General features: G+C 39.4%; 1 protein-coding gene across 3 annotated transcripts in view; it reads left to right on the top strand.

Annotated features, from left to right (window-relative positions):
* lhfpl3 (LHFPL tetraspan subfamily member 3) overlaps window positions 1-17,062 on the top strand; it is a 48,092-nt gene that overhangs the window by 29,307 nt on the left and 1,723 nt on the right. For all 3 annotated transcript variants that reach the window (XM_084112378.1, XM_084112380.1, XM_084112379.1), the window contains 2 exons: window positions 14,437-14,667; window positions 16,907-16,940. In XM_084112378.1, the coding sequence (XP_083968504.1) occupies window positions 14,437-14,667; window positions 16,907-16,923 (248 nt within the window). In that variant the 3' untranslated portion in view covers window positions 16,924-16,940. The remainder of the gene's footprint in view (window positions 1-14,436; window positions 14,668-16,906; window positions 16,941-17,062) is intronic.

Genomic DNA, 17,062 nt, shown 5'->3' with positions numbered 1-17,062 from the left:
GAGAAAGAGGTGATAATGCAAAGACCAAGGACCTAACGACTGCAAAAAGAACAGTTGAAGTGGGAGAGAATGGACCATTTGAACAAGACAAGTGGTATGGGAATAAAGCATGGTGGGAGTTAAAGAGGACAGATGTGGTTGAAGGGATGAAAATGGACCACATCGCCCAGAATGATGAACTAGTCCAGTGGAAGTAAAGGCTGCCTGATCCTAAGAATGGATGGAGTTTATATTACTGAAGGTGTGGTCACATTAGTGATTTCATTTCTGCTAAATTTTGTGAGGGCAATTGTCTTTTGTCAATAATGCAGCATCCATGAAACACCTCACACAGAAGTCACTTTCAAACAAAGCAGTCTTCAGCTTTCGGTATCAACCCACTGCAAGATCTGCATGGGGAAATCTTTCACCCCCACGTGAAATTCCCGAACACGTGGATTCCAGACTGGATTTCGCCTGCAAAATTAGCTAACGACAGTAAATGTGACCTGGCATATCAAAAACAAAGATATAAAGGATATTTTGGAGAATATTTCAACTGTTTTTGTCCATAGGCAACAAGACAATATCAAACCTCATTGACTTTCCTTATATGGACAATAATAATGACAGAATTCCCTTCAAGTACTGTGACTGAAGCTGCTTTATTGATTAAATTCTTGCTTTTGCGGTCAAGGGCAAGAACGCTTCTTACATCATTTGTATTAAAGGTCATTCCTAGTGGCTTGTTTATTTGGGTTTCGACACAAGCGGGACACACTGTCTCAGACACACACGCGGACAGCTGACCTCCTCGAACGCACGAAGCTTAGTTCGCATGCAGTCTGATATTTGAAAACCACCTCTCTGATAGTTGTCATGGAAACCGCACACTTCTCTGCCCTCCCCCTTTTTCTGTGTGCATATGCAGTGTTGCACAATTAGTCTCGGTCGGATACGTACACGTGCCGAGCAGTGGGGGTCGAGTGGTTTTGTACATGTGAATGCACTCGCTCCGAGGGGCTCGACAGAGGTGCCCCTTCTGGAATTACTTCAGTAGACCAATCAGGAGGTGGACTCTGATACTAATCAGGTTTCCTGGCGCTATAACACCAATTAGAGCAAGGAGAACAGTTTTGCGGTCCTAACAAGAGCCGTGCTGCCATTCTATTTATCTTTTTTTTTTCACTCTATAATTTAGTAACACATTACTGTTATTAAAGCCCCAAACATCTTGGGGTGGCATGACGTGATGATTAAGCCACAGGGCTGGTTTGATTTCCCGCAAAAAGCAAGGCCTGAAACATAACAATTGTGCACTTAAGCAAAGCACCTAGTCCTAGGAAATGATGCCTGTAACAAGTTCATGAATGCATTCTGTGGAAGTCACAGAAACTATTTTCATTGGCCCTAGTTGTTGTCACTATTGAAATCCAATTCTTATTTTTGTATGGAATACTGCAGCAATTATTATAAATGATTTTTCCATGCAGATCTTTTTTTAATTTTATTAAACTCATATGCCCTTGTAATCTTTAATCAAAATAACTTGTAGTGACATCTCTTCTGTAATGATGTGTTTACTGGTGTGAGGGCGGGACAACCTGTCACTCACATGACATCACAGCAATGGTAAACCTCAACCATCTAATCAATTCCTGATAGACAAATCAAGTCCCGCTCTATACATTTTTGGATTTTACAGATGAACCATAAACAATTATTGCACATGCAACTGTGGAACAGTCCTTAACAATTACATATAAGGCTTAAGATAGTCCCAGACTAAAATGCATATTTGAGCTGTTTTAACTGAAAGCAACTTGAACTGACATATCTTAAAATATGTCCATGCCATTGTTTTGTCTCAACCAGTAATGTTTTCTTTTTTTAAATCTACTTGAATGTCTTAAAAAGGCCTAATCTAAGCCCTGTCTGTGAAACCAGGGCTAACAGTTTACAGGCAGAAGACAATTAAGATGTTCTACTGACTCTGAAGAACACCAGGAGAAAGATGTCCAGGGTTCCTGATCATCTGAGTGAACATGATGCCATAGTCCTGCTGCAGGAGGCATGAGGCCTGCAGATGTGAACAGAGCAATAAACTGCAGTGTCTGTAATGTAAGACACCTAAGACAGCGTAACAGGGAGACAGGAAGGACAGCTGATTGTCCTCGCAGTGCCAAACCATGCCCCTTTCACACAGAGATTCCGGAAAATACACGGATTTGATTTTGGTTCATTCACACTGCCAGTGATTTTTCCGGAATCTGTGAGTGCGTTCACACACATCCCGTAAAGACACATGATGTCAGGATGTGTTGTAGAAAGACAAGTCTAATCTTCCGCTACGGCGTGCACTTGGTGGATTTTCTTACGCAGCGTCTTAAGTTTACTAATGATCTGCGCTTTCGATCTTGAGAAACCACGCTCGAGCATTTTTTTCTGGATTCGGTCGTACACAAACGCATCGCGTACCGTTCCACAAAGCTGGCGAACGATCTCAGCCTCAGCGCGGATAGTAAGGAGCCTCCTGGTCTCTGCTTCATTCTAGTTTGCAGACATTTTTTCATTCTTTCTTTGTTGATGACAAACTCAAACTTTCTTCTAATAGCAACAAAATACCCTTTTACGGCATTGGTCCTGGCTTTTGTTCACACAGGGCACGTTCCGGGACTGATCCCAGCAATGTTACTAGGTCCCCATCCCGGCATCAATCCCGACATCAATCCCGGGACATGTTTGCGTTCACACAGAAGGCACTCTAGCAATTTTACGCCAATTTCCCGGGATCAACGCGCTGACCCGTGTGAAAGGGGCTCATGTGTGTCCCCCAAAATGTGTTTGAGAGTCTCTGACTCTGTTTAGGGACTCTATTCATTAAATGTCTGTGAAATTTGTTCTGTTTGTCTCAGTTGGTGATTTTAAAAAAAATGTTTATTCAAATATTTACCCATTTACACAAGAGTGTCTTAACCTCTTAAACTGTTCCTTTTAACTTCAAAATGAAATATGCAAAAATGTTGACAAAAAAAAAGATATTTAGAGGTAGCTCAATCATGTGGAAGATTGCCTATGTTAAGCTGTGCGGCGTTATTGTGATATGCAAGTAATATTAAAAGTTGCTGCAAATTAACTACATTTTATTGAAATCAGAGCAACACTGACATGACAACGATGACAACAATCTAAAAAAAAGCACAAAGTTTTCAACAATCCCTCATTTCTGATGCTCAGCAGCCAGTGTTGACTTTTTGCAGTCTGGATAGATCCGTCGGTGATCTTCCACCACATGAAGGAGAAACTGCAATTGTTCTTCAGAGTGTGTGAGATTGCCATTGTATTCTTGAATCAGAGCCACTCCTCTCTCGGCGTGATCATTGACTACTTTCATTGCATGTATGGTTGCCTGTGCCTCCTGATAATCTGCTTGATTCGGCCAAAGTTCCGGGTCAATTTCAAGGAACGTAATGTAATTTTTTAAACCAAAAAAATGTGCTCTAAACCCAAACAATAACCAAGGTGATCATCAATAGAAATATATATTGATTCCACCAGGAAAGGTAAATCTGCTAAACCGGGTCATGGATGGATTAATTTGGATTTAGTTTCTACAATAAGTAAACTGAGATATGTATCTAAAATATGTATCTAAAATACATATTTAGGAATATATGGTGCATTAGATGTTTTTATGGAGATTTTTTTGGAATTTTACTAGCCAGGTACAATACCAATTCAAATGATCTGTTTTTACGAAAATCATCAAAATCTTAGAAAGTTTAAAGCTATTGAGCTACCAGTAATTATTATGTTACTGCCATAAAAATTGGCATGCTGTATTTTCTTATATAAAGGAACAATTTGAAGGGTTAAGAGCATGACAATTGGAGACTTTAAAAATAAGGACCACCCTAATATATATATATATGTGGCTCGCATTGATCAGCCCTCTCTGCTCCCGTAGTAGAGCATCTAATCTGAGAGACAGAGCCAGCGCACACCAATTGCAGCACAGTGCAGCGAGGATAAAACGTTCTTAGGCTCTGCGCCACATCTGAGGAATATTAAAACAATCCCATCAGCCAACTTCAAACGCTCAAGCTCACATGGAGAAAGAAAAGAGGACACCCTTAGAATATTCAAAGAAACACTCCTCTGAGTGCAGTCACACAGTCTGGGAAACCTGAGAGAAAGAGATTATCTCTGAATTTAGATGAGCTGTGTTAATACAACAGAACGCAGAGAGGGAAGCAAAGCTAGTGTCTGTCAAAGCAGTGAAGATGAGGACTGGGTTTGGCAGGACACACCGAGCATCACACGGACATTTCAATGAGCGCTTGACAGGGCTTAATAAACTCACATACTTGGGGCTCTGATTCAAAACTTATTGGTTTCCAACTGGGAAGAGGAAACCGCTATCATATAGTACTGCATGATTCTGCCAAATACACACACAACGTGCTGGTCGCTATCCAAATAGGCTTGCTATGCCAATCCGGCTTGTGTGGTTGAAATAAGTGCATCAGAACGATAAAAGAGGATTTTTCTCTTAATCTGTTTGCTTTTTCTTACTGTTTGTTAAGGGCTTGATGCGTGTCCTGTAGAGCTCATAGTGTTAGCGTCTCTCTCTCCTCTCGTTAAATCTGTATTTTGGCACACTCATTTAGTTTCCGCCCACACTTGGCGTGTGTGCTTGTGTTTGCCAGTAATTAATTGGACCACCTGTTCCCAATCACCTTTACTGTTCCACCGCCCCCAAAGAATTATGGGATATGTAGTCTCCTGCTCTAGGGTAATGAGGTTACATGTGAACAAGACATTAAGCATAATGCACCGTATTTTTGGACATATGGGTAGATTTGTCCTATTATGTATATAAATTGCAATAATGCATAGAGCATACAAAGAGAAAGATGCTATTTTTGGAATGGAATATTAGTGTACTGCTTACTGAATATTGCACAGTATACAGTGTATACTGATATTTTAGAAATAGCATGTGAAACAGTAAGCATTTTTCAATGATAAATGTTTTAAGCAGTAGTATGCTACGTTATTGTCACATGACCTTACTGCATTGCATGTTTATTTAAATGGAAACAAAGGGTATGTTTACACGACTGTTTTCAACTGAAAATGGAACTTTTTTTTATGCGTTTCGTTCCGTTCATTTACACGACAACAGTGTTTTGGGGGCCTGAAAACGGTTTCAAAGTGTAAGGTTTTGAAAACGATGCCTTTACCTTCTGCATGTAAACAACAAAAATGGGAATTTGTGAAAACGGTGACATCATGCACATGCATATTACATGTTCGCGGTGATTCTTGACAAAATGACATCGCCAACTACTGGCCTGGCATGCATAATGCAGCCTGTAAATGTAGTCATTATTTCAGCAGATCCATGTGAACGGGATCGTTTGTCGTCTGTTTTTAGTATTATTGCCATGTTAACATACCAAAACATTCTTTTGCATTTTAGTGTAACTTTTTGCAAAAAAATGTGTAATTCAATAAAACAAAATTAACAATCCAATCAAAATTCATCAAAAGTTACTTGGATACAATAAATTGGATTTTTATTTCTAGACTAATGTTTGAATAACAAAATGTACGATTTTACATTTCATAATTTTGTACCCAAAACTGGATGAAAATTGCAACAGAATAAAGTTTTTATTTCCAACATGATACATCGACAGTGAATGTGGCATAGTCATGTGACAGCAATGTTGCATACTACAAAACATTTATTGTTGCATAACGCATTTGGTTTCACATGCTAAAGTAAAAAATATATATTTAACAGTATTCAGTGAATAGTTTGCAGTAGTAAATAGCAAGCAATGTAATATTCTAATAAGCATTAAATGTGTCGCTAGCTAATCCATTATTGTGTTTAACAGTAGCTTTTAATTTGGAATCATATTTGACGATTATTTCATATTTGCATACATTCAATACTGTTTTAGAATAGCCTCTAAACAAACAAATCTTATATATAATAATACTAATAATACTGCTATCAAGCTTTGGGCACAGCATGCGGTGGTAGTATATTGTGCATTCTGACAAATGCAGATGGCATATGGTTGTTTCATGCATACAGAAAATTTGCATATGTGCACAGTATGCATACTTTATAATGCAGAAAAAGTAAGAGTAGTATGGTAGTTTGCTTTCCGAAAATAGCCAAAGGGACAGAAGGTAGGATAAAAGAGCTTTCTGTGTCAGTTGTGCTACACTGACAGGCCTGGTTTGCCTGGGAGGGCGGAGTTAAGGAGCAATGCAGTCCATAACACACCCATCACTTATCAAACACCTCACAAGACTGTGAGCATCTCCATGACAACGCAACTCACTCCAAAGAACTGGCAAGCGTTCAGAGCCGGCTCTCAGTTGCGGTGTGAATAATAACTCAGCCGCATCTCTTAGACTTTTCTTAGAGCCCCTTTATTTTTATGCAGTCTTAATTCAGAGGCTGCATTGTAACACATTGTCTTGTTTCTTTTTGCCATTTTAAAAGGGGTTATTAAACCATTAATATTTTTATAGCATTGCAATTAAAATTAAGTTACAAATGCATGTTTATGTGTGACCTTGAATATGTCTATATTATCATACTTTAGTTCTACTCTTACAATTTCACACTGTATACATACTCTTTGGTAATTTGCTGTATACTATATTTTACAATACAATGAGCTTGACTTGACCTTCCATACCCAGTATAATGATGCTTATCAGCCATGATTTTTAGGACCAAGGTGACTACTGGATTTCATCCACTCAATGAATTTAATATTTAATATGAAATTAATAAGTGAGGTCATGCGGCACACTTTGAAATGTAATGTGTGCAGTTTCACACAGTGTATACTCCGCAGTGCAGTTAGACCATGTTCCATTTTAAACATTTAGTTTGTCTACAGTAATATGTCTTATTTGTGTTTATCCACTGCAGACCAAAAACTCTTAGCGAAACCTAGTTCTGAAATAATCCACAGTGGAAGCCGCTGTCTTGAGGTTGAAAATGCAAGCCTGTGATATGCAACATATGCCACTGTCAAAGCAGAGAGGCACATCATTTGGAGTCCAGGTTTTAATTCACACGGTCACAGACAGATGTTTGTCTGAAGCTGGCTGAACCCAAATTTGTCTTGCGTCAGTTATGCGTGAAAGCACAGCTTGCATCTACACAGATACCTACATGATGAGGTGAACGAATAGGGTAATAGACATAAATAGACTGGCATAGAATGATGGAAGGATGGAAAGAGGGTAGACAAGACTAATAATCACTGTGTATTTAGCCAGTGTTGATGATTTTATATCTCAGAGATGCCTACATAAGCTTTGATACAAGCTCCCTCTGCTAAAAACCAACCATCCCAGGGAGACACGGGCCTGTAAATTTAATCTTCAATCATTTTTACTACTTACCTTGTCGCCCAAGGGAGCGCCAACAAATCTCCCACAATGTCTGTAACAGAGAGGCATTGATTCTGCAGCACTGACGCATTTCCATCAACGTGATGAGACACATTCAGTGCCAAGCTGTAAAAATGGATTGAAATGAATCAATTCAGAGTTCTTGGATATGTGTAAATGTTGTACATATGCTTAAGTAGTTTGCGGTATTCAAACTTTTACCACCCAATATTGAACAGAACAACTTGGGTTGTATTGTGGACTGTGTTCACTCTATATTTTTTATTCTGAACCACAGTACGTTTTATTATCAATTTTTTTTGGTTTTATAATGGCACTTGCATTTCATATGCTGCCTATATACTGCAAATGTTCTAAAGAACTCAAGAGTGCATTTCAGCTGAAGGCAAGCAAAAATGAGATACACTATACATTCTCTCTGCTTGCAGCATGTCAGTCCTTCTTGTCAAGAAATTGAGTGAAAACACACACAACACACACAGTTTTACCAAATCATACGTCATCAATAAATGTTCACTTCTGTGATTTAGTACAATTGCGTTCATATCAGCAGCAAACTGGGATTTGGGAATGGTTTGCGCAACAGAGTTCGGAAAACAGCGTTCACATCATCAAATTAACCGAATTCTGACATCAAACAAGCTCCAAAAGTGCTAGTGTGAAATGTGTTTTTAGCTCTCTTCAAACTCCAAGTGAGCTACTTTGTTATCTACTATTAGGCAGCTTCCTAACTGTTTAAATGCAACCTCATAAGTGACTGAATTTAAATGTTCTACAAAGACAGCAACTTACAATTAATTCCAGTAAAGTTTGATGTTAGCATGTTGCTAAGCTAACAATGCAATGCTCTAATACTGTGGTTTTCAGTCTTGGTCTTGGGAACCCACCACTCTCTTATCTGACACTCATTTCAGTTGATGGAGGTCTCTCCTAACGGGCTGATGCTATATAAGTATTTTGTAAGGCAACATAATGTTGCTGTCTACCTTTTGGAACAGCGTGAGGAGCGCTGGTGTCCTAAAATGTTGTCTATAGGTAGGCAGCCCACTAGGTTTAGGAGAAGAGCTAGTGTCTCACTGCTGAAGCACAGAGTTTTACATTACCATGGATGCACTGGGGTGTTTTTTCTTCTCTGTATCACTCTTTTTCTCTTTTAATTCTATGCTTTCCCACCACTTAAAACCTTTACTGCAAGGAAAAACAACAAGCCGCCATTCTCAGGATGAAACACAAACCCTGAGGCTCTACTCTATTCCTGCCTTGACAATACATTAAGCAGCAAACAACGGCAGCTTAGCAAGAAAGAGGCGAGGACAGACATGAAGTCTTTCAACCTTGCATTATCTTCTCCTCTCTCCATGCATCTTGTCTCCTTCCCATATCGTCTTTGGTGCTTCTTTCTTCTCCTCCCATTGGTGGGATGTAAAGACATTTTCAAACAAATGCCAAGTCAACTTTTCTTCTATCCTTCACTGCTAACTTGTATACAAATGAAAGGTTGAATACTTAAAGAAATAGTTCACCCAACAATGAAAATTCAAAGCCATTTGTAGTGGTGTCCGAAACCATAGTGGATGTTATTGAGTGCACTTATTTAATCCCACATTGCACTGCAATAACGAGTGTACCGACGATGTACGCTCAACAGCTGTCCGAATTCGCTCACTCTTTTTCATTCACTCCTTCAAGTGAACAGTATTAGTGGACTAAAGACTTTCACAACTGTCTTGAGTCTTTGGCTGAATCCAAAATCGCCCCCTAAACCCTCATTCACTATTCCCTACTTTACATTTACATTTATGCATTTGGTGTAGCTCAAACAGTAGAGCGTTGGCGCTTGCAACGCCAAGGTCATGGGTTCGATTCCCAGGGAAAGCAAGAACTGATAAGAATGTAAATGTGTACCTTGAAATGTAATGTAAGTCGCTTTGGATAAAAGCGTCTGCCAAATGCGTAAATGTAAAGTAGGGAATAGTGAATGAATTTTGGATTCAGCCAAAGACTCAAGACAGTTGTAAAAGTCGTCAGCTTTATTAAAGCCCATCCGGTGAACAAACACATCTTTGTGGAGCTGTGTGAAGATGAGGCGCACACCACCCTCCTCCTTCCATACCGAAGTGCGCTGGCTATCAAGGGGAGTAAAGAGTAAACTGATGAAATGGGGTGTAAAACGCTTTCCATCTCTTCTTAAAGAGGCTGAGGGAAATTTACCTAAATCCTTGAGCAAAGAGTTTACGTCACATGGAACTGCTACAGGAAGAGATGAAGTCACTATTCAATGAAGTTCATCAAATGCACATGGGTAATGGATCCAATCACCACAAAGGAGGAGGACGTGGATCATTTAGGAGAAGAGGATGAGCTCTTGGATGTTAAGACAAATTCTCTTCTAAAGAGATTCTTGACTGAACATGGGTCAGGTACAATTTTGAAGGATTTTGGATGTTAAAATAGTGGTCTCCTGGAAGAAAAAATGTTGGGAACCACAGATATAGACTACATTTATGCAAATTTCCATTGCATGGAAAAGAGCAGCATGAACATTCTTCAAAACATCTCCTCTTGGAAACTACATTTCTCCCTTCCCACTGGAGATTGGAAAGACATGAAGGTGCGTAAATGATGATAAAATGTAAATGTCTGGGTGAATAATTTATGAAAGGGACAGCCTGTATATTTTAACACCCTGTGTTCTGGACACCACCTAATCCCCCCTGCAAGGGGCTTCACCGATCAATCGTTGGCTGAGATTACAGGATAGCATGAAAAATAGACATGCAGAGAAGAGGAAAGACTAAGGGCGCGGAGAAGGCTATCACAAATGTATCTTTCCTTGCGGAAGCATGTTCTCTCACACGCAGAATCCTCTGTGTTTATTTATAGCCTCTATCTACAAACACATCTCGGTTGTGACACTCTCAGCATCTGCATTCAGAGCACTCTCACTGACCCAGATGCAGCATGAGTGCTCGCTGCCAGCAAAATCAAAGCCCTCACAATGCAACCGCAGTCGAATCTATTAGAAAAGAGCTAGCGATAGTACAGAACCACGAGGTTGGCTTTCCCATAATCTATTCTGCTGCATCTATTACATAAAAATAAGAGAAAATGGGATGAAAAAGACAACTTGTCTTTCATAAGATGGTTGAGATAAGGACAGCTCATTATCAGAGCTCAGCTGTGTGTGTCTCTTCGATAACATTGAAAGGTTTAGCTGAAGAGCTCCTCTTCATTAGTATGTGTGGTGCAGTGCTGCAGGCTCTGGAGAGGATGTGTAATGAGAGAAAATGCTGATGTTTTCAATTATTTATAAGCATTTCCCACATAATGTGCGTCTATGTCCATGAATACGGTCAGTTTTAAAGCAATACACTCAGCAACCTTTACTTCTGCGCTGCCATCAAACGGTTTTGCAAAAACAACTGTTTCTAAACAAGTTTCCTAAACATTTCGTCTACGTCTACAATAATCCGTTTTCGTTTCAAAACGCTCTCCGTCCACACTAGTTTTCAAGCGTTTTCAAAAAGTTTCTCATCCACACCGAAACGTCTGAAAATGCTAAATTCACCTTACTGTGCATGCATGCATAAAACCTCATTAAAGCTCACTGAGATGATACAGAAGGAACAAACATAAATAATATAAAGTTCTCATGCTTTTCTTTTGGCAGGATCATTTTATTTAGCAAAATATCTTGTCATTCACTGATGTGTCCAGGTCTCACTCAGTCACCATTGTTTGGTCTAAAACGCAACTGCTCTTCTGTTTTGCTGGAGAACAGCAATTGCGTGTAAATTTTCTGTCATCTTTGTAGGACTGTGATATGAAGAGTGTACAAAGTAACATACCTTTAGCAGCAATGTGAAAGTGAATGGCACACAACAGGCGCAAAAAATAGCGGTATAAAACAAACATATCGTATTTATAGGTTCAATATGCATCACATGACTAAACATGCGTCATCATTTTCAAATACCTCCATTTTCACAGTCAACACGAAAGCGGTGTTTTCAAATTTATCCACTTGGGAAAGCGTTTTCAAAAAGCTCAGTGTGGACGGAAGGCAAGAATGAAGAGAAAAATATGCGTTTTCAAACGAAAACGTAATAGTGTGGACAAGGCCTCATAGTCAGAAGTTGACAGAAGTCGTTGGAAGGCATGGAAATAAACCATTTGTTTTCTTTTTCTATTTCAATGAAATCTCACACTGAAATCTCATTGGTCCAAAATCCTGCTCGGATTAAACATCTAATATGTTCTGATTGGTTGTGATAGTGTTGCGTCGTGCAGCATTTTCAATTTCAATGTGCAAATTACTTGAAAACTTGCCATGTCGCACCTGTATAGGACACGGTGTAACAACCATAAGAACTTCTTAGACGATCATGAATGCAGGACGGCTGGTTACACGAGTGACAGCCTTAGTTGCACTGCCATTAAAAGCCCCAAGGAGAAACCTGTGAACCCGCTAGAGTGACTGCAGTGAAAATAAACTGTGGACGCAGGGATGCGGGTGATTGGCTCTCAGCTTTAATGTGGTTACTATTAGTCTGCTGATGGCTATTAGTATAATGATGATGAATGTCTTTTGAAGTTTTGCTTATTAGACACACAAGCCAATAGATTAAAGCAAGAGAGGTATAGGATGTAGGAAAAGGCTTTTAGTGACTGTTCATTTATCTAGCGATTTGTGTGACAAAGAAAAATAGGAGATGTGTTAATCATGCCCGCTTTTCTAACTCTGAGAATACCACTTTTCTTCCTGCTCCCAGCTGTTTAAGTTTCTTTTTCTTTTCTTTTTTTTTGACTGTACTAAAACATTTGGTTTGATTGCTTCTACTGTCCTCCTAATTTGTAAGTCACTTTGGATAAAAGCATCTGCTAAATGATAAAATGTAAATGTAAAACTGTCTTCCATTCAACCAGATATGCTGCTTTCAAGTCCTGCTGGGAAGTTCCTTTTTATGGGTTCTGACGTTGTAATTACTACATGATGTGCATTTAAGTGATTTTGGTTGGAATAAACAGTTGGGCAATTTCATAGTTTCTTTCTCTTTTCACGTTCTTGCAATGGCAGGAAGCTTTTTGTCACTAAAGGCACATAATGAAAAGCAAAACATGTAACTGATGCTTTGTTTATTTACCATTTTCTCATTGCCACAGAAAATGATGGGAACAGTAGCTTGGTCAAAGAAGACCGTCACCTCATAAACTAGGAGCTCTAGGAGCAGGATTGGAGACCCCAGGACAATCATGAGTGTGTCCTTGCCTACGGCAACTGGCATAGTCCATTACAGGGCTAACTCACTCTCATATTCACTCATACTTACAGGCAATTTATTGTCTCCAATTCACCTATCCTGCATTCCTTTAATTTATTGAGGGGGAAACCGGAGCACCCAGAAAAAAAATCCACGCCAACACTCAAACTCCGAGACTAACAGGGGGGGCTTCTTGATGTGAGGTGACAGTGTCCCTGTCCCAAATGGCACACTTCATATGCACTTTTTGTTTTGTGCACTTACAATGGCTGCCGCCGTGCGCGTGTCAGTTAAGTCCATGAGACCTTAGGGTGTACCATATTTTCAATTTGGAAAACGCCGAACGCCCCCTTTGCGGTCGATATGTGCCTTCGATGCCCACTTTTGCCAAGTCCGCACTGAAGCGAGCTCCGCAGCAGACTTCTTCTCGACAGTCAAAGCGGCGTTATGGCACGAAAGTGTGGACTTGTAGAAAGACCGCGAGTGTTTAGGGTGCAATTTGGGACAGGGCCAGAGTTACCCACAATGTTTGTACTCAATTGCACCCAATACTTCTTTAACACATCCCCAACTTAAAGCTCTCGTGGTACTTTGATGTCATACACCAATCGGTCTGCACAGTGTCGCTTCAAGACGAACACACCTTATATCTGCAGTGGTCAGATGGTACAGCGGCCACATTGTACAAGTCATAGCTCTCAGAAAAGTATGTGTTCACACTTTGTAATTACAAGTTCTAAATCATTTTGGTAATCACGACATGGCGTGAACGCACCTAAAGTCTTTTGTCGTGTAACTGAAGAGAAGCCCTGATAACATTATAAATGATTCCTCTTGTGTAACGGATTGTACCTGCAGAACACTATCAATGCATCAAATCTGGCACATGCAGTATTCACCTTTCTCAGCACTGTCTTCCAGGATTTACCATGACTATGCCCTGTCTGGTACTCCTGAAAAATGCGGTTTTCTATTCTCAATTCATCAGGGATGCTGTAGGCGCTCACATCTGCTGCTGATCTGAGGTCAGATCTATTGCTTGTCAGGTGAAATATGTAGTAATGGAAGGGTAATGCAGCTCATGAGCTGTCACAAAATGTAGCTTGACAAGTGTTTCTCAACCCTGTTCCTGGCAGCACATCAACAGTACAAACTCTTCCTTAACGCAGGACTTCCTGAACAATGGTGGACAAGGAAGCAGACTTTTTGGGGGTGGGGGGGATCTAGGGACAAGAATATAATGGAGATCTTGAAGTTGAGTGTTTTTACTTGGGCCAGTAAGCAACCACCCGAAAACCCAAGCAAACCAAGGCATAGCCACCACCCACAGCAGCAGCATTGTGGCTGTGTGTTTTACACTGGCAAGCATCACTCACATTTCCTTCAGAAAACGAACCATCAAGTTAATTTAGCAATTTTGTATGGTGTGCAAGTGTTGCAAAAATGACTCATAGCAGCTGTAAATAGATTGAGCTTTGTGTGTTCGTATGTGAATCTAAATTGGGGGCTCGCCCGGTATTACGGTACCTCTCTCCTCATTAATCTCAGCTGTCAGCCTTGTCATAGTCGAACAAACAAAACTTCCATGACTTCTATCATCTGAGCTCATTTTGTTCCCCAGCTTACACTCTAGAACTGACATCTAGCATATCACTAAAGTACAGAAATTAATTCTGCTGTTGATTAAATCCATTGAACTATTTTTACCTGGAGAACTTAAAATGCCTGCTTTCTCTCTCAGGTACGTGTCTGGTGTTGGGCTGCATGATTTATCCTGACGGATGGGACGCTGATGAGGTGAAGAGGATGTGCGGAGAAGGGACGGACAAATACACCATCGGAGCATGCTCAGTGCGCTGGGCGTACATCCTGGCCATTATGGGCATCCTGGACGCACTTATTCTCTCTTTCCTGGCCTTCGTTTTGGGCAACAGGCAGGATGGACTCATGTCTGAGGAGCTGCTGGGAGACAGTAAGATTAACATTTTGTCGTCTTTGTGTTGTTTTACCATGGGAGGGATATCCATTTGCATTTCAGAGGTATCTCTGTCAAATTGAGTTAAAATTTGTGTGTAACCTCTTATTGTCCAAAATAACTGAAAGAGTGTTCAACAAAATGAGGTTATACACAATTCATATCTCTCAAAGAAGTAGGCTAATTCGGGGCAGGATAAAAATGCAAATAGATTTTATTATGCTTGAAATTTCTGGAGTTGTACCTTTGATGAAAACACCATTTGGTTGTGAAATCCAAGTGTTATCGCTATTGAAGACCATGATCTTCTAACTGACGTTAGTCAGTTACGTTACAGATGGTTACCTATGGAAGCTTGTTTCCGCCACTGAATAATAAATAAATAATAATAATTGCGATATATCAAGTCAGAATTGACATTTTTCCTCAGAATTGCGAGATATGAAGTCAGAATTGTGAGAAATAAAGTCGCAATTCTGAGGTAAAAAAAAAAAGTCTGTCTTTTTTTCCCTTAGAATTGGACTTTATATCTCACAATTGAGAGTTTATATCTCACAATTCTGAGAAAAGATGTCAGAATTGCGAGATATAAACTCGCAATTGCGTGTTATAAAGTCAGAATTGCGTGATATAAAGTCGGAATTGCAAGAAAAAAAGTCAGAATTCTGACTTTATAACACGCAATTGCGACTTTATTTCACGCAATTCTGACTTTATAACACGCAATTGCGACTTTATTTCACGCAATTCTGTCTTTATATCTCGCAATTCTGACTTTATAACACGCAATTGCGACTTTATTTCACGCAATTCTGAGAAATAAAGTCAGAATTGTGAGATGTAAAGTCGCAACTGTGAGATAAAAAGTCGCAATTACCTTTTAAAATGTTTTATTCTGTGGCGGAAACAAGCTTCCATAGTTACCAGTGTCAGTTGTATTAGACAAAAATTTGTGTACATCCCTGCAGACAAAATTATGTCATCAATATCTGTGGTCTGTTCTTCAGGAACGGTTTATCTGCTAATTTCGTAAACTTTTAAGAGTAGGCCTACACAAGCATATAGTGTAGCCTCAAAGCTAAGAGACATAGGGTCAAAATTTAAGGGAATTGCATGTTAACATTGTGAATATTACCAAATATGGTAACATGAGATGAACTATTAAAAAACAAAATATTAAAAAAAGAAAAGGGAAAAATAAACCTGTTTATAATCGAACTCTTCTGTTTGAAAGAGTGCAGAATTGGCTTGGCTAATTTTGTGTATTTTAGATACACAGACATCATGTGATTTAATTATAATCACAAAATGCATAATTTACATAAATTGAGAATTACACACTGGATTCTCTATTTCTCCCCATAAATGATAACGTGCAGCTGTTGTGCCAGTCGGTCCAATTCATTTATTACGAGATGGAGCCAGTCAGCCAGAGGCAGCCAGATCAATCGAGGGGAAACCAACCTGAGAAAATAAGACAGAGCGATGATCATTAAGGAGAGAATCATATGATGGAGCTGTGAAAATGAATGAGATATGAGAAGAAACGGGTATGAAGAGGAAAGGAGCAAGTGAAGGAAAGATAGAAAGGTAGAATTTAGCATAGACTGGGGTTAATTGAAGCCTGGGGCTCTGGACCCAGCCATGAATTACTAATGACTGTTTACACAGCTTGCTGACAGCCCGTCCATATTAATCACAGGCACAGCATCAGCTGGAACCCATGCTATGCTGAACAGCACACCTGGAACGAAACGCTGTTTATGGATATGGACTATAAAAAAACTTCATATAATGAATTTAAATGAAAGATGGACTCCTTTTCCAAGAAGCTCTGGTCCATTATACAATTATCTTTGATAATACATAATGGCAAAGAAGGACACTTATAGATGTGTTAAGGTTTTATGAAACTGACGGGTTGTACACTGCAAATGGTGATTAAGGGTGTTTGTTTAATGATGAATGAGCAATTCGCTTCTTAATAATTCTGCAGAAACAGAATTTGTAATGGCATATTTTGTGATGGCACATGATGGTGTTGGTGCCATCTAGTGGAAATGACTGGTTATATTTTCCCCCAGCTGGCTATGTAAGAAAACAACAAACAAAAGGTCTATTTAATGTATGTATCAACTGTGACACATTTTTTTCTGCTGCATTTGGAAATTACTATGGATTTAAGTTGTGATTTTTGCTTTAATTTCGATGGACTTTTCTCTTTTTTTCTTAACAGAGAGTGGAAATGCATAGATTCCAGATACACTCAGGTGAGTCTTTATTACTTTAAAAGGATAGTTCACCCAAAAATGAAAATTCTGTCATCATTTACTCATCCTCAAATTGTTCCAAACCTGTATGCATTTCTTTCTTCTTTTGAAGAATGTTGGTA

The sequence above is a fragment of the Abramis brama genome, assembly GCF_963993115.1.
Source record: "Abramis brama genome assembly, chromosome: 4".
NCBI classification, from domain to species: domain Eukaryota; kingdom Metazoa; phylum Chordata; class Actinopteri; order Cypriniformes; family Leuciscidae; genus Abramis; species Abramis brama.
Note: the sequence above shows the minus strand (reverse complement) of the source record. Positions and strands in the feature narration are given on the sequence as shown.